At 40.1% G+C, this 18,117-nt stretch overlaps 1 protein-coding gene across 1 annotated transcript; it reads right to left on the minus strand.

Annotated features, from left to right (window-relative positions):
- Positions 1-7,868: 7,868 nt before the first annotated feature.
- SAMD7 (sterile alpha motif domain containing 7) lies at positions 7,869-17,354 on the minus strand. The gene is made up of 8 exons (XM_054835822.1): positions 17,252-17,354; positions 16,391-16,517; positions 16,113-16,249; positions 14,771-14,849; positions 11,582-12,261; positions 10,154-10,275; positions 9,076-9,186; positions 7,869-8,141 (listed from the first exon to the last, which is right to left on the minus strand). Exons 1-8 carry the CDS (start codon positions 17,352-17,354, stop codon positions 7,869-7,871), a joined length of 1,632 nt encoding a protein of 543 aa, XP_054691797.1.
- Between the last annotated feature and the right edge of the window lie 763 nt (positions 17,355-18,117).

The following is an 18,117-nucleotide window of genomic DNA, read 5'->3' on the forward strand; positions in this document are numbered from 1 at the left end:
TTTCATGTGCTTAACTTACAGTAACATAAAAGCACATCTGCACTAGAGGCTTTCGAGCAGAAGTTTTAGCCATCTGTAGCTTACGGCTTGCTAATAATACACAATGCCTGCAGTAGGGTTTTGGCATACTGTAGCTCAGAGCCCCTCTGCTCTCCCTGCACAGACACAAGCTGAACTTCAGCTGGAAAACTCCTCCCTGCTCTATGGGAGAGGCTGTTTGGAACCGCACTCCTGTCTGCTCGCAGCCCTCCTTGTGGCAGGCGCAATCACCACATGACAGGTCTCATTCCAGATCATCATCCCTCATACCTCTACTTTCAGGCTCTTTTAAGACCTTACTTCCCATATGCCTTCTGCGTCTTGGAATCTACTGCTGATTCATAAACCCACCTTTAATGCTTAGTTCTTCATTCTGCATTTTTTTGGCATAGTATATCAAGCTATTTGCTGCCAGAGAAGGACCTTGGATTTCCGGTTAATCTCAGTTTTCTTTTTTTTTTTTCCACAGAACTTTTAGTTCGTCTGAAACTTGAGAAATGGTAACTTGCAGGAGCTTTTCCCAGGACAGCTGGATGTGCAGCAGCAGATTGATGTGCAGCACAGGGAGCAAATTCATGACTTCAAGATCTATGGAAAGGACTGAGCGATGGACTGTGGGCCAGGGAATGTGTCCTTCAGCATGAGGCAGTCATCAGTACACTGGGAGAACAGGGAAAAAGCAAGTGGCTATATCTCAAGAAAGTCAGGGAGTGGAAGTGAAGGTCCAAACTGAGTGCATTTAAGGTTAGTGTCTATGTCAACTGTAGGGCAGGCTACAGAAAGAAGCATTTCAGAACCATGCAGTAAAGTTACACACCCTTAAGTGCCAACTGCCATTTTGATTAGAGTAGGGTTTCAGAATCATGACCACTTAAATTACTGTTGTGAAGGATATTGCATGCAAGTGGAGTGGTTTCCTTTTTCAACTGAAGCCAAACTGACAGCATTTCATTAGCCTCTTTTCCCTCCTCCTCCTCTGTTCTTTACCTCAGCTGTGTTATCTAATACAGCAGTATGGATGCTGGAAACTTAGTCCAAAAACCAGCTGGATACATTCATGAAACAAAAGTGCATCATGAGCTATCAAATATAAAAATCCCCCCTGGTTGTCTGCGTGATAGGTCCCTGGAGATAAATGGAGTATTCTGTGCTGATTGCTTTGTTCTTACACTCGGCTTTAGGCATCCTCCCTTGGCCTCTGAGGCAGGTCACTGAGTTAGGTGGTGTTCTACTTTTTCTGGTACATATTTTCTTATACCCTTATATTCACTTATTCCTGGCAATTTATCAGCATTTTTGCTGTTGGTAATCTCATTGTTTTGGGCTCAGCATCAGTCATCCTGGATCCATAAGATGATGTGGCATTACCACTATGGCATAGTTAATATACACCAGAAGTGCAAGGCTACACATTGGCAACTGAATTACTGGCAAGCATGTCATGAATTATCTCTAGAGTCACGCTGCCATCTGCAATACAGAAACTGAAGTGACACTAGAAGTCTGAACAAGTGTCTGTTCTGCTGAACAAGCCATTCACTTGTAACAACCTTACCCACTGACCCATGGTTAATCCTTCTGGCTTTGGGGAAATAGAGGGGAAAACACAAATCACAATTACCTCAACTATTATGTTGACAGGCAGGAGGGAAGGTAGGAAGGAAGGAAAGAGCTTCCATAGAGGGATCCAAGGAGGGTAGGCAAATTCCCCAGCAATATGTTAGGAGCCATTTCCTAGATCATCCACAGATGGTAGCATGCTGCAGGCTCTGGAGTGACCTCCCATTTCATCCAGTCAGCTGCAGCACTGAATATGGGTTCAAAATGTAAGGACTATGGGCCTTGTACTGTACAGCAACTTTCAAGGCAGGTTTAGCTAAAATCCACCCACAAATACATGAGTCATTATTCAGAAGCACACTCCAGTGTAGACAGATCCTGAGTCACTTCCATCTCAGAAGCTTATAAATATTTAGTTAGCCACTTAGCTTTTAATTTAGCAGAACAACAAAGATTCATTAGACAAATCTCCAGAATTATCTTTCACCAAGAAGCTTCTTAAATACTTCCACTCTTGCAAGTTCCTTTTCATTTCTATACAACTCAGAATTATTTGATACATATAACTTACAAAAACATAGTTGAACTAAGAATGAATTTCCCCTGATTATGGTTCTTCTGTAATGAATTTCATCTATTTCAAATACCAGCTTTGCTCATTGCAAGAATACATTTTTATTTTAGCAGGAACTGGTGAACCCTAATAAGGACATGACTCTCCTGATGCGGAGTGGCATATAGCTCTTCCTAAAGACCACCGTCAATTCTGCTCGTCCAGCAGACTGTGCTGGAGTCAGTGGGGATGTACCTGGACACATAAATATGTTAAATGGAAAATGCATCAATCCGTTGGGTTTTTTTAAGAACCAGCTGAGGTTTTGGGGGAAAAAAAATTAAAAAAGGCTTTCTTGTATCTCTATTTTTTGGCGGTGGCAGGAGGGGAGAAGAATGGTAATATTTAGGGATATAGCATTAGGAAAACCAAATTGTTATTATTTTATAAAATTGTAAATTTGTTGCTATGACTACAAGTGTGTTTGAGTTTAAAATATTTGTTATATAAAACTGTGATTCTTGAGTTTACATCTCTCCAATTAACAGATTCAACCAGAAGCTGCTGATTGCTTTACAGCCCACCTTTCAATGCAGACTGTTTACAGACTGCTGGAAGCCCGTGAATCACAGACTGAGCCACACTTCTCTCTAGCAGAGCTGGTTGAACCCTGTAGCTAAAAGGTAATCAGCAAAGATGGAAACCAGATTGGCTTGATGCTTTCTTTTTTCCCCTTGGTCAGCAGTGCTTTTTCTGTTTGCTGTTTTGGTTGATTGATTGATTTTTATTTCAGTAATTCACACACACTGATGCCACATATATGTGTTCTTAAATTTTGATAAAGCAAAACATCTATTCATGTCTTTGTTGTACTGTAGAAAAATGTTCTGTGTCATTCTCTATACAACACGGACAATAGGTTCCTCTTTTCTACAGTCTACGTAAACAACTTTGCATCCTCACCAACAGGGAAATTGTTGGTTCAAGAATAATGTGTGGATAGTAGCAGAACTAATATCTGCCTGGCAGAATACAGACTTCGGTAACCTTGGCAATGGGACAAAGGAAAGGACTGCATAAAGGCCAAGTTAACAGAATAATTATTGCGGCCTCGATATAGGTGACAGTAGGAGCAAAGCCTTCCCAAAGAAAGAAGAGACATGCAAATGCAAAGGCAGAAAGCATCCCCCCCCCCCAAAAAAAAGGGAGTTTTTCCCTTACCATGAGATGTATTCTTATTATACAGAAATTGCAATAGCAATATAGCTATAGCTATTTATTGTAGCATGAAGGGCTTAGTCAAAACCAAGCTTCATGGGTAGCAGAACCCTGATAAACATCCAGCCTCATAGAGCTAACTTGTTCTTTTCCAGTGAACAATAAAGGGCTTAGATAGGATGCTTATTATGCCATTGTCAGAGCAAGGTACCAAAACGAGCTGTATCTAGTTTTGGGTGCTTTTCTGTGAAATGTCTGATGTTGAAGGTGACTCAAAACATACACAACCAATCAACATTCTATTAGCATATTTGGAAAGTCTAAAATATGAGAAATTTCTACTTAGAAATAAAAATAGAGGTCATTTTTAAAACTGGAGGTAATTATTTTTTCTGTCACACTCAAAGGATAAATTAGTATTCTGAAAACTATTTTGTGGAGGATTCACAATTGTATAAGGTCTTCAAATACTAAGTTTTATAAAGTGGCTGGTGACGTGGATGTGAGTCAGTTTGAAATACCATCGCCTTGTGGACCTAGCTGCCTGTTCTTGTTTTTGTGGACTTGATTAGAATGACTGCCTGACTCGGACCAGGTGGGAGTTCTGCCTAACTTCTGTATATTCATAGCACTTTTAGAGATTTTTCACCTGGGGAATTGAGCAGAGAATTATCTGTTTAGGTCCATATGAATATGTGTTCCACATTATCATCATATGCAGCAATCATGAGGTCAGAAACACAGGTTGTGGTAGGAAGGACAAGCCATTTCTTCCCTTTCAGAATTTTCCTAAATCTATTATTTATAGTACAGAACCATTTTGTTATATGTTTGCTATACCTTTTTATTTATCTTGTCTTTAACCTTGGCCCTATAGAAAGAAAAAGAAATGGAAGTCCCTGTCCCTAGGAGCCTACGCATTCAGTGTAGATACAGACAAAATCAGATACTTCTACATCATCTCATAAAACTAATTATCTTCATTAACTGCATCACTATTACAGACTAACACAGAATTAGATGTTAAATGAAATATTTCTAATGATGCCACATGTATTAAAATACATTATCTGCATCGCATTGTGATTTTAGTGCCATAGCAGAAAAAGTGAATGCAATGGTGGCTTAGGCATCAGAAAATCATTAACTAGCACAGTTCTGCTGGCTTTCTTACGTACTCGTGATTGCTAGCTACACCCCTTTGCAGCTGGAATAAGCATTACAAGTCAAAAGAGGATATGTAGCTGCTGAGAATCAGTAAGGCCTCAATGTTTACATATAAACATAATTCCTGAAAACACATCAAAATCTGAAAATATGGGTCTGTACACTGATTCTGTGTCTTTTTTAAAGACACTTTTTTGGTTTTTTTTTTCATTCTCTCTGAAGTGTTTGTAGGAGAGGAAACATTCATTACCAGTGGTATTTCCTTCATTAGAAATAGAATCGATTATGTCTGTTTAGGTAAATGCCTTTCCTTCCTATTTCACTCCACGGCTGTATGCAGTCCACGCCTTACTGCATTTTGGTTGCTCCAGCACATCTTCCCCCCCAGTACAGGAAGCCGTGAAGTCATTCTTTTTGTCGTTTTGGGAAGAAGAGCTCAGTATGTGTAAAGGATCATATGGGGCTTTTTTTAAATTGCAGAAGTAGTACCAGACTGCAAAGTTTGCATCCCAGCTTTCTCTGCTTTTGGCGTTGTTCACGTCTGAGCCATTTACAAAGATAGTCACCCTCTTCAGAACCAGATTTCAATCTTCCTTAGCACATGGGATTTCAAGTCTGCTGTTACTATAGAAAAAACAAGTTCAGTATCTTCGTGTCCTTGCCCTTAATAGGCCACCTGTACTTGAAGCGTTGCGCATTTCACTTTAGAGGGGTAGTAGATAACCTCTTGCAGCTTTGCAGCGACATCTCGTGGCCTCATTGACCTGGAAACGTATCAGAGATTCCTCTTCTAGGGTGGAAGAGGTCTCATGTGGGCTAAGTCAAATATTTCATGCAATGAGGAGGTAGGATGAAATTGAAAACCGATTTATTAACTGTGTTTAATTAGATAAGTGACATAGTCAACGTGATCATCAATTGTACAAAAAAAATAAGTTAGAAATTGTTTCAGACGCTAAACAGGATTGGTGTCCCTCTTTTTTTTTAAAAATTTAACAAGCATTTTTTCTATATAAAAATATTTTCTTTTTCCCTTCATGGTATATGAACAGTCTACATCAAAAAAATCACAATAGTTAAATCAACTCTAAAAGTAAAACATTTTTCTGGTATAACTAATCTGAGATGTTATACGTTAAAATAACAGGACAAAGTTTTTCAAACAGAATATGATTTTTTAAATTGACAATTGTGCTTCATCCAAAATCTGAAAAAGTTAACATTTACATTACCAAATTCAACATAAAACTCTCCAAGCTGCCTTGCTAAGTTTTAAAGCCATGAAAAAATGTAGAAAACTAATGAAGAGAACAGATTAACACTTTTTGAAATTAATTGAGACAAAGTGAACAGCAAACTAATTGCCAGTCCAAGATTAATATTGCTGTTGTACATCTTTTAAACACTCTTATGGAGTTATATTTAAACTTTCCAGCTTCAGGTTATAATTTCGCCCTTTTTTAACACTATTGAGTATTCAGTAAATTGTTCCTTATATGAAAAATACACAGAGATGATGCATAAGACATGATCCAAACTCTTGGGAAAGACTCCCATTATTTCACCATATTGCAGATGTAAAGGTCAGCACTTCACTTAGGAGGGTATTACTGCAGGGTCTGCCTGCAACTTTGGAGTATTTTGCTGCATAGCATACCACACTTTTGCATTGAGCCTTACTGGATTTTATCAATTAACCCTAAATTCATATACCCCACTTACAGTATTTGCAAATACTACCATAAGTGGTGGCAGTGGCAGTTTTCAGTGAAAGCAGAATCAGGCTCTACTCCTTTTACAGAAAGACTTTGCTAGTTCAGAAGAGGAGTACTATAGATATTTGCCCTTCTTCTCAAGGCTGCAAAGCTTGGACAGTATAGTAAGATGAACATCTTAAGTTGCTGTTGAAAACATCTAAGCACATATTATCTAGTGCACAAATATACCAAAGATATAAAATAATTTATCTCAGGCTAAAGTAAAAGAACAGGTGCCCGCAGTCTAAAATATGAGAATACTTCTGCTTCTTGTGTGCTTAGACACTCACCATCTAAACAGCATTGTACCTCTTGGTTTTTAAGTACTTGAAGCCACACAAACTAAACTAAGGGGAGAGAATCTAAAGCAGCAATATACAGCAGGTCTGCAATCTATCAACCTTCAGTTTACAGAACTTAATTTTAGCAAAAATATTTGTGTGTCCTTTGGACTAAAGAAGTGTTCTTGCAAGAAGGAGAGTGGAAGTATACTGACTTCCAAAGCCTAAGTGGAAGACCAGTGTACTACCAAATCCCTAAAGAGGGAGCAAAGATAATTCACACAGGAATCACAAGAAAATGCTGGGGATTTATCCCTAGCTAAAATCTCTATTTTGTGGTTCCGGTTTGCTGTGAGGTAATGAATCATCAGTAGCAGAAGTGAGGGGAAACCATATTTTTGCAGAGAAAAGGGAGCTTTCAGGCTAAAATTGATGGCCTCCTCCAAAATGAAGAACACTGAGCGTGCTGCTGAGTGAAAGGCTTTCTGTGACTTGCCTAGGTGAGCTGAGGGGAAGGGTGCTGCGGCAGAGGTTGGCATGAACCGGGTGGCTTTGAGCCTGCTGCCTGCAGGAACGTTACTGTCCCAGTGACTGGTCTTCATGACGGAGTCTGCTGATGCTTCCTCCTAAACTCAGCTGTGCAATCACCCAAAGCAAATTCAAACCCAGATGATAAGAATACCTTGGAATAATTAAAATTGCTGTTACACAGGTATTTTCACATCCAGGACTGAATCTGTGTATCTTGTCTATACCCTGTATACCCTTTCCAGGCACTTAGAAAGGCTTAGTTTTAGCATAACAATGGAATTAACTCAAATTGCTGAGTCTATGGTATATTTCTTTATATTCTGCAGGTAATTCCACACTCTCCCAATGAATTCTGTATAAATTTTCTGTATAAATTTTCTGTAATGGAAGCAGAAGTCAGCTTTGTGTGGAAGCTGGAACTTTTCCTTGTAGTTTCTCAGCAGCCCAAAGGAACACACTGTAAGGCAGACAGTGCACTCTGAGTCTCTGACAGATTTCAGTGATTACGCTGGGCTTTAATGAAAAATTAAATTTACCTGTTAACTGTACTGGTACTTTTGTCAATGAATTGCACTTGAAAGTAATTGCACTAACATGTAGTTGCATTTTTTAATGCCTTTCGGATACCACACTTCCTCATGCTGCATTTGCGGCTTATTTCATTCAGCCCCAGTCATATAGAAGTTTCAGGCTGTAGCTATCTTCTCAAACACTTTGCAACTAGAGGTTCCTGTATTATTAAAAACATGTTATGTCCTGGACTTAGTTTTTCTGGAAAGCGATCATCTGGAAGTCAGCCTGAGATCCAGCTGTGTCACATGGATTATCCCTGCTTTCTGAAACAATCTGTTCCACTGCTTTTGAAGTTTCTGGGTCCTGAGAGCAGGGACTATCCAGCGTATCACCGCTGCTGTTGCAGTGCAGAGGGGAGGCCATGTCGGACGGCTGATCTGAGGGTTTGCCTGGAGCAGGTGGCAGGGGCACAGACAAAGGAAGATTCATCATGTAGAACACATTACCCAGACGTCGAGACACCTTTAAAGGCAAAAGCACATTTGCAGCAATTGCTTCTTGAGATAGTGTTAAAGCTATTAAACATTGAGGCTGAGTGTTGTGTAGCAATGCCAGGGATGTCCAGGAGATCCCAACCATCTCAAAGGGTTATCAGTGGTTAGCAAAAGTGAAAATAAAATCTCATCCATTTTCCCTCTCTCATATTTTTCTAGTCTCAGGTTCTTGTGGAGGGAGCTTGGCAATACTCAGCCTGGGAAACTGCCCAGTGTGCTGGGCCTGACAGCAGGCTCCTCTTGCTCACTACATGCTGCAGCACCCATGTGACACAGGGGAGGCAAAGTGCCAGCCAGGAGCAGGGAAGGTGGTTTTAATGAGAAAAGAGTGAGAGACAGCAAGGGGTTAAAGAAAAGGAAAAGAACCAGGCAACAATAAGAACACACAGAGAGTTGGTACTACTAGATGAAATTAAGAGCAGAAAACTTTAAACATAGAGGGACAGCCTGTCTGTGAAACATGTAATATTACATTCCCAGAAAGGCTGTAGAAACCTCTACTTGGTATGTTTTAAAAGCCAGGTTGGAGCAAAAGGAAGTATGTATCAGAGCAGTTCTTACCAGCTTGGAAGGGAAAAGAGGGGTGAAACTGAATTAGTTAAACACATCTTTACCATTTCCAGCTTCAGCCTAGTCCCCAGTGTTGTTGATCCTGACTGCACTTTAAGCATCTCTTGTACTGTCAGTCCTAACCTCCCCTTGGTGTCTCCCTGCATGCTGTTGTAACACGCAGAGAAGCAAAAGCAAACTATGCTGGAGTAATTTCTTTTCTCCTAACATTATGGTAGTTACCTTATCAGTGAGAAAAATGTATTTTAGTTTGGAAAAAAAACATCCTGTTACCTTTTGACTCTTTCACATCTCTGTCACTTGCCATTTTGGCATAAATTTAATGAGCATACCTGAGAGCGGATTTTTAATGCTGGTCCAAGTTTTAATCCCATTGTATCCAGGAGATGTTCCTCTGTTAGCAGTGGGAGGGTTTCTCCATCAATAGCGTGGTCTTTAAATATCTTACGAAACAATAAGACACATCATGGTGTGCTAAAACAGACTTCACTGATTATTTTTTATGCTTAATCCTGAGGCATAGACAATAAAAGGAGGAAATAATAATTTTAGTCTTTTATCTTCATGTTTATCTCTTAACTGCAGCATGAAGTCTCTTGTTTAGGTGTGTGGATATCAGCACATTTGCATGTAGCTTATCCACCTGTTCTTGGCAAGTGGGAACTTTGTAATGTTTCATTGTTACTTAGTTCTTGGGGTTTTTTAGGAAGTGAGCAGCCTGCTATCAGTGAAAGAATAGTGTTCATCTTACTAAGGCTTTACCAGGAATGTACAGGATTTCAAACTCTTTGCTTGCATTTCTAACGATACTGGATATTAGGAAACATTTCTTCACCAAAAGGGTTGTCAAGCATTGGAAGAGGCTGCCCAAGGAAGTGGTTGAGTCACCAGCCCTGGAGGTATTTAAAAGACATGTAGATGTGGTGCTTAGGGATGTGGTTTAATGGTGGACTTGGCAGTGTTAGGTTTACAGTTGGACTCAATGATATTAAAGGTCTTTTCCAACCTAAATCATTCTATGATTCTATATTTCATTTTTTAAATGGAATGATGCCTATAAGAGCTCAGGGGTGGTACATGGGTTATACCAATACTCAAGAATACAAAATTGCTTTAACCTGCATAAAAATTGTGCAGGGCATGTGGAATGAAAAAATTAAGATACTTTTCTCATACTCTTGTTTTGTTGCTGATGCTGTTGGTATGTGTCATGACCAATGACTCCAGATTGCAGCAGAAGTGCATGTAACCTCTCAGAGCATGAGAGGTTATGTTGAAGCACAATGAAAACTACAATTATGTTTGTAACTTTGTGACAACTGGTTAACCTCTAACATTTACATTTGTTTGATGACCTTTAAATCTAGATGGTCCTAAAGACCTGAAAATATGATGAATGTTTTTAATCACCTGGGCATAATCCGAACAGCCTGGGAGGCTAACGATGAAATTGTATACATCATCAACAGTCCATTTGCGAATGTCTTCAATGGAAGAAATGTCTTCTCCATTCAGGATCAGGCCATGTGCTCCTTTGAGGAGGAAACACAAATGTTATGTTTGTAGAACTTTGCTGGCAAATCAATAGGAAAGGATTGTTAACATGAGAATTTTTACACTCCTCCAGAACCTAATATATTATCAACAGTGTGTAGCCACAGACAGATGCAGGAGTCCTAGACACCAAAATAACCAGATAGTCAGTAGTAGCTGATTCTGGAGGGTTTTCTTTTGGTGGCTTTTTTTGTTGATTGCTGGTGCTGTATGTACCAGTCACTACACATAGAAATCATACTGTGATATTTCCTCTAATGAGTACGCTATCCAAAGCTTTTGATTCTTTATACTTTACTATTATTTTAACTTGACTAATATTTTAATAGAATAGAACGAAGCCTTTGCTACCCCATGGTGCCTACTGTGAGTTTGAAGGACATATAGAAAATCTATGGGCAGAAGAGGCTAGCTCACAATTTCATTCAGCAATTTTATTTTAATTGAAATTCCTTTTGCAGACAGGAACTGAATACTTAATGCGCATTATATATTTTTCAGTGATACAGTATGTCTTTGATAGATGATCTTGGACAAATACCACAGCCCGTTCTCATTTCTGGTAGCGGGAAGTTTTGCAGGGCTCATCCCCTGGCACTGGTGCATTTAACAAGAGCTGCAAAGCTTTAGAAACAATGATTCTTGCACAGTGCCTGGAGAGGCCTGTGTCTTATGCTCTGTTCTTGGGGAGGTCAAGTCTCAGGGATAAGTTTGTTCCTAAATGAGAGCAGCTTCTAAGGGGATTCCTTGTCCTGTTTGACACACACAGGGATTACAATCAGTATATTGCACACTGCTGTGTTTCTCCTTGACCACCAGAAGGAGAGGAGAGAATGTAACATTGAACAGAATTGCGGAGAACCTCAGAGTCTTGCTAACTAGACAGCTTAGGAGTGACAAGTGTGTTGTCCCCATGGACTGATGTAAACACAGGATGACATCCGGCAGTGGTATAGTGCGTGGCACAGAGCATTGAAACAGTTAGGAGGCTGCTTTGTGACTTTTTGCTGTGCAATTGCATTGTCTTGCAAAGTAAAGCACTGCTACCTAAGATGCTGAAACCTCCATTATGCCTGCAAGCAGCACAGTTTGCAGGTAGGGAAAAACACGCTTTATCTTTGCTGACTTGGATTTACCAAGTTATTGCTGTTTGCAGCATATGAATTCTACATTTAGTTGCCATGACTCTATCATACCAAAAAATTGCTTAAAATCATGAGCACATCAATAAAAATAAATAATATCAACATGCTACTCTAACTGTAATCTGGAGACTTGACAAACCTGAAGGTAGCAATGGGTTGCTGGGTACTGGAAATCCATATGGTAACGCTGAGAATGGGATTGCAGAAGGGTACATGTACTTGTCTTCAAAAGCAGCACAGGAGCTATTGGATTCCTTCTCATTTGTGTTGCTGCAGCTGTTGGTTTCAGTAGAAATTTCATGAGTAGCAGAGTTTTTTCTCAAGCCTTGTTCAAACTCTTTACAGTTTTTAGCAACTGCGGATGGCTCAGTCTGGTTTTTGCTTTGTTCATGTTTGTTTGGTGTCTCCATCTCTGCTTCTTTCTTGTCTTCTTTCTCATCATCTGCTGCAGCTGAAGCAGGGTCCGTGGTTTTGTCATCAGCTTGGCTCTTTGTGCCATTGACACCACAGTCTGGAGTTTTGTGGTTTCCAGCTCTTCTCCCTGGTCGACGTCCCCTCTCCCTTTGCAAAGTGCTGACTGGAGGGTATGGGCTGGTTGCCATCAGCATAGTGTTGCCATGAATTTCATCGAGGGTGGTACGATGAACATATAAGTCGCTGGGAAGATGGCCTTCCGGTAGTCTGTGCCTGCCACGGAAAGCAATGGGACTTGCTGGCATCCCATGATAAAGGAGAGGTGGTTCCAGGCCCAGTAGTCCTTTCCGATGAGCTTTCTCCATTTCTTTTTGCTGAAAAATAGCACTCATCTCCATTTCCATTCTAAGAGACACAAAGAACACAAGGAGTTAGGACAGCTCAGTTCCTTCATCACCTCTTTTTTTCAGTGGCAGATTAAAACTCTGTTGAACAGGTAAGAGTACTGCTTTCCTTCTCTCTGCTCTATATTGCTCTGTGTGAGAGGTCACAAACTGCAGATGGAATGGCAAACCTGGCTATATATTTAATGTGCTGCCAGATACATATAATAAACTAAAAGGAAAATAAAATGTATCTTCCATGTGATGTCTCTGGATAATATTTCAGACAAAAAGTGTTATTTGTATATTGGCAATCCAGGCATTATTACAGTGGTTATGCTCACCTGGGATTTGGAAAATTGTCTCCAGGGTCATAAGGGTCAAAGACTAAAGAAAAGAAGTGATTTACATTACCAATCAGAAAATTATACTGAAAACTGGAAAACAACAGGGATATTGTAAGTGATAAAGAACTAGAATTATATTATCTGTGGAACCTGCATACATTCAGAGTAAGCTAATGTGAATAAGTCTCTCGAGTAACTCTCCATTGTGCCTGGCACCTGAGCATGGCTCTGAGAGTGTGAAAGGGTGAGATCCTTGTGGTATGTGTTCAACTCATCTCCTTCCTGGTGGATAAAGCCAATGGTCAAGGGTCTGTGCCAGCTTCCTGCCTCTGGCATAGCATGTAGGAGGACTTACCAATGAGATATGGAGAATACAAGGGTAGTATGTGTCTCCATTGTACCAACCTTTGCTGGCATCAGCTTTCTCTGGAGCCAAGCTAGTGATCAAACAGAAAGCTGTAGCTCCTAGAGCTCCACTGCCTCAGCTGGAGCAGAGAGGTGGGAGAAGTGAGCCAATCTACCAGACACAAACCAGAAATGGTTCAGTCTACCTTACTTGCTTTGAGGAGCTTTCAGTGGGACTTCCACATTCTTCTTTGGAAAAGGGCTTGTGAGGGCAGCCAAGTCTTTAATGTGCACCAAGGTAGCTTTCTTAACACTGCAATGAGGATAACAGGTCAGAGAGAGTCTGACTCCTAGGAGACTTCTCATTAATGTAAAATTGTCAGGGAAACAGTTTGGGCAAAAGGCATCCATTTAGATGATTGTTGTGAGGAGGAATTAGTTGATCACTCCATAACATTCAGGGCTTTTTCTCTGCCCTCTTTTCATCTTTGCAACAACCTCTGAATCATTCATTTTCTGCTTTCAGAGATCCGACGGAAATGTTTTATCTGTGTACCACGTCCTTGTACATCTTGCCCAATTGTCATCGTTCACACACAGCTCTTGAGGTGGAGATAAACAGCAAAGAGAATTACATTCCTGACTACTCCTCCAGATAAGACAGACTGCTCCTCTGAGAACCAGCAGACAGGGGATCACCAAGCTTTGGTATGAGGCAGACTCCCTTGGAGAACAAGCTCAGCAGCACAGCTGCAGCAAGTACAGGAGATTGTTTGCCAACACCTGATTTCTATAAAGGGTGGAAGGAACCAGTGCAGCTCTAAAGGTGATGTGTGCTGCAGAAAGCAGTGTGAAGCTAGTGGAAATTACCAGGATGGCAAAAGACTGGGATAAAAGGTTATCTCATGGATTTAGGCTGAGCTCTTTTAGGTTGTGGTTTTCCTGGGTTTGATGGGCTGCAAGAAGAGCCTGAGCAGGTGGGACTAGCTCTGGTGTGGCTGAGGGATGTGTGCTGGCTCTGCTTGGGTTTTTGCCATGTGAAGCTATATGAAATGTATTGCTGATGCACATATTGTGCTTGGAGGAGTTCAGTAATCAAGCTTTGCTGACTGAAGAGCTCAAAAAACTTCTGTCATAATTCTCTCAAGATGCCTACTCAGAATTTATCTGTTCTTTGCCCTCAGTCTTACTGTGTGAGAGGTGCTGCCATTCAGTACTGTACTGAAGCCCAGTGCAGGGGTGGTTGAGGTTAGAGTTCCTCTATGGAAATGGTGTGGCTGTAAGGGAGGGCACTGGTGGTTACTTAACCAGCTACTGATTACACTGAAACCGGTACAAATAACCAGACTCTCTATGGTCACTCTGACATTCAGACTGCTTGGTTAAACTAGGAAAGCTCCCCACCCTAGCAGAGTGGAGAGGTAGTTAATCATCCCAAGGGCCCAGCTGTAGTGGCTTAAAGTGTTGTGTGTGACAGTACACAGCTGTGAAGTCTGAATTTCTTTCTGACTTTTTGTAATGTCAGGGTGTTTGGATCCAGAGCTCAAGGGCTGGAACTGAAGTTTGTAGCTTGTTTGTTTCTTTAACCAAGCTGAGTGCTTTGTTTCTTTTTCTTATATCATTTTAAGGCTAAAAGCAGAATAGGGGCAAGCAGAAAGTTCAGTAGCTTCAGACCTTAAGAGATAATCAAGGGCCTTCTGCTTCTCTGGGTGACTTGGAAAAGTATCTCAATCACTGTAAATAAAAGCCCTCAAAAAATTTTGTGACTTAATAATTTCTAGCTGCCTTTGCTGTCCTAATCCTGGCATGAACCTCAGAGCAAAGCTTACTGTTGATTACCTGGCAATATTTTGCTTTTGAACCAGTTCCTGTCTTCTGGCCACAGCTTCCATGGATTCTGGTTGCAGAAAGCCATATCCTTAAAGGGAGGGGAAAAAAAAAAAATCCTTAAAATTCACTTATTTCCTCAAGCAAATGCACGAACCCCAGAGCAATGCAGAGATGCTTTAAAAAGCTTTGTAAGACTTGAACTATGTGCTTTGCCAGGAAGCTGATATGACTTCAAGATAAATCCTGTTTGTGTTCATTGCTTGGGTGGGAATATGTAGTAGAAACATGAAGTTCTGCATCAGATGTTTGCAGGATCAGATCTGTAGTTAGGTGCACTTGCTGTTACCCATAAAGGAAAGAGACAGCAAGGATGGTTTTATTTGGTTACTTACATCTTTAACATACATGTAGCTGCTCATAAAATAACAATAACAAAAAAATGCTTTCTCTCCTGTTCTTTTTCTATTTTGGACTTGGCAGTATTATGTTAAGTGTTGGACTTGATGATCTTAAAGCTTTTTTCCAACCTAAATGATTCTATGATTCTAACCAACAGTTAAGCAAAGCAAACCTGCTCCTTTAAGATTGTTTTCAGCCTAGATGCCATGTAATTTTAAATGACATTTCCTCGAGGGAATCTCTCATTTGAGATCCACATTGGGAGAGGGGAAAAAAAGCTGAAGCCAGAAATTCCTGTTTATAGATCTATGTGGCGTTGAGAATTTATTCATTCATCTTAAAGAAGGAATCTTAAGATATGACCTCTTTATATAAAGTGATGTGTAAATTTATGTGTAGCATAACATGGGTGCCACAGTTGCATTGCCATGCTGTGATATCCAGCCTTCTCCCTAGAGCTGTGCCCTGTAATTTTGAGCATTTATTAAAAGGACTTGTAGTTGCCCTACACAAGTAAAATGGCATGTGATGTTATGATGAAAGAATACAACCAGTAAAGTTGTATTTTAAAACAGCCAATGCTCATACATGAGCAAGAGTTAAAGGTAGCAAAAAGTGTTGTTGATTGGACTTGTTAGTTTTAGCTACAGCCTTCTGTTTAGGTGTGAAAATGCTTGGACAATATAAAAGGAAAAGGAGAGAACACAAACATGCAAATTATTTTGAAAACAGTGTGTTTAACAAAAGCTAAATTGGATGTGTTTGGACTTAAACTGGCACAGTTTAGAATCCCTGGTAGGCAGACTGCCACCTTTTAGTGGGACTGGTTTTCCAAAGAAAATAAACTGTTATTGACACTACCGATAAACCTATGAAAATCTAGCTAGTAGATGCAGTTTGCTTTCTCATTTACACGCTATCACTTTTCAGGATGCAGACAATGCTTCATTACCTGAGCCTGGGTATACACGGTTGGACAATATGTTTGGCATGTTTGCGTGCGGTGGGACTGTGGGTCCAAGGTGGGATGTTATGTGGATTTGTCTTGGGTCAGCTGATGCCATCATTTCAGTTGAAGGTAACAGATCTCTGAGAGGCAAAAAATACATACAGATACGTAAAGGGCATTGTTTACTTAAGAATAATCTAAGATCTTTATATACTCAGGTACAGCACATGCACAGTTATTCTTTAACTGCAGTATTGTAATAGAGCAAGGGTGCAAAATACCTGTCTACCAGTCGAGGCTCAAACTGGGAGGGAATCGCCTGCATTCTCTGCTGGCCTGCACCCATTAGCTGAGGGTTTACTGCCATCAACTGATTTCTCATTAGCATCTCTTGCCGCTGCCGCAGTTCTGACACAAAGCATATACAGTTCTGTTGTCAATGTAGTAAATTAGTGGTTCTGTTTGCACTATAGCTTTACCAGAAAAAATATTTTTTTTCTATAGTGACAGCATTTTATTGTGAGTTAGCAAATCACACTTCTTTTTTTAATAGCAGTAACTAAAAAAGATGATGTTGCCACTGCCACCTTAATCACTTTGTTTAAATAATGTAGATTTATACAATCAAACTGCAGTAAAAATAAACAGGATGTGCACAGTCAAGTATACAAAAGGATAATTTACAATTAACAGTAATTCATATATCACTATGAAACACAAGAGAATAGCTATGAATGTTAAGTTCCCTGCTTGAGAGAGTTTTAATTTCTAATATAGTTTTATTTTTAGAAAAATCTTATTAGCTGGAACCTGCTTTGTCATGAGACAGCAGCTCTAGAAAGAAGAGCCTGCAGTGGTGAGCCAGAACCTTGTAATGCCCAGCTATGGCATTTGTTGCTGAGTTCCTGTATGACATTGACTCTTCTCCCAGATGCTTAGCATCTCTTGATCAAATTCCAAATGCTAAGAATCCCCCATGTTGACTTCTAATTACCTTAAGATAAGTGTTTCTCCAGTTACTGCTAAGACAAATTTGAGATACCTTTTAAAGACATTAAACCTGTTGCTGGCTGTTTCTTGTGTGTTGTATAGCTACTGGCAATCCTACGAACAAATGGACAGTTAGGTTTCTTGCTGCTTACCTCCTGCTGCCATGCCACTTGCTAATCGGTATAAGTGCTTTTCTTCCAGTGCTCCTTGTTCCCCCAGGATAGACATTTTTCTCATGTGATCTCGTGGAGTCATGCTGTAAGTAGACAGCAACAACTTTTCTGTTGTAAAAAACTGAATCAGCAAGTCCAAAGAAAATAATAAGACATTTAACAATGGAAGAAACAGAGCAGGTTACACAAGTTATTTCTCAGATAAGCAGGTAGTCCTTCTGCCAGTCAGAGCTGTACCCTTCAGTGCTTGTGGATTGTATTGGTTACCATGCAGAAACTTTCAGTTTTCAGGACAATGCAAATGTTGCCCTTGTTTATACTGAGTTGTTCAGTGTCCTTGGGTCTTATTATGCAAGGAAAATCAGGATGTTGGGAAATACCAGCTGCTCAGAAGTATGTAAGTAAGCCAAAGTCATTTGCCTGCAGCCCCTGGTGTATAACAGCAGCCCTGAGAACAGTGACGTGCTCATACTCAGGAAGGCGGGTATCTTTGGTTTAATTTGGGAATTGTAATAGTTTGGAGTCCTGTCTGCTGTAAACTAAGTGAAACAGATGGAAATAAGTGGTGGAAATAAGCTATTTCAAATGACATCAGGCCCTTAAGACTGTCAAATGAAGTGAAAAAGGTGAAAGAACATGCTTTGTAGTGATGCAAACAGTGATAAAAACAGCAAGGCTCAAATTAATTATCCATATATGTACAGGTAAATAAAGTCAGATGAAGAGTAGAAATCTAGACTAAAAACTAATACTCTACAAATGCGTAGCTGAATAGCTGTACTGTCATTGAGGTGGATTGCATGAGCATTTCTAAGTCTGTCCAAAGAGGAAGGTGACTAGATTAC

This window comes from Grus americana, chromosome 9 (assembly GCF_028858705.1).
Source record: "Grus americana isolate bGruAme1 chromosome 9, bGruAme1.mat, whole genome shotgun sequence".
NCBI lineage: Eukaryota > Metazoa > Chordata > Aves > Gruiformes > Gruidae > Grus > Grus americana.

Coding starts and splice junctions, on each gene's coding strand:
- SAMD7 (XM_054835822.1), bottom strand. CDS start 17,354: ATGACTCCACGAGATCACATGAGAAAAATGTCTATCCTGGGGGAACAA. Junction 14,850..16,112: donor CCGTGTATACCCAGGCTCAG/GTAATGAAGCAT, acceptor CCTCCCTTTAAG/GATATGGCTTTCTGCAACCA. Junction 10,276..11,581: donor CAACCCATTGCTACCTTCAG/GTTTGTCAAGTC, acceptor TCCTCCTCAAAG/GAGCACATGGCCTGATCCTG.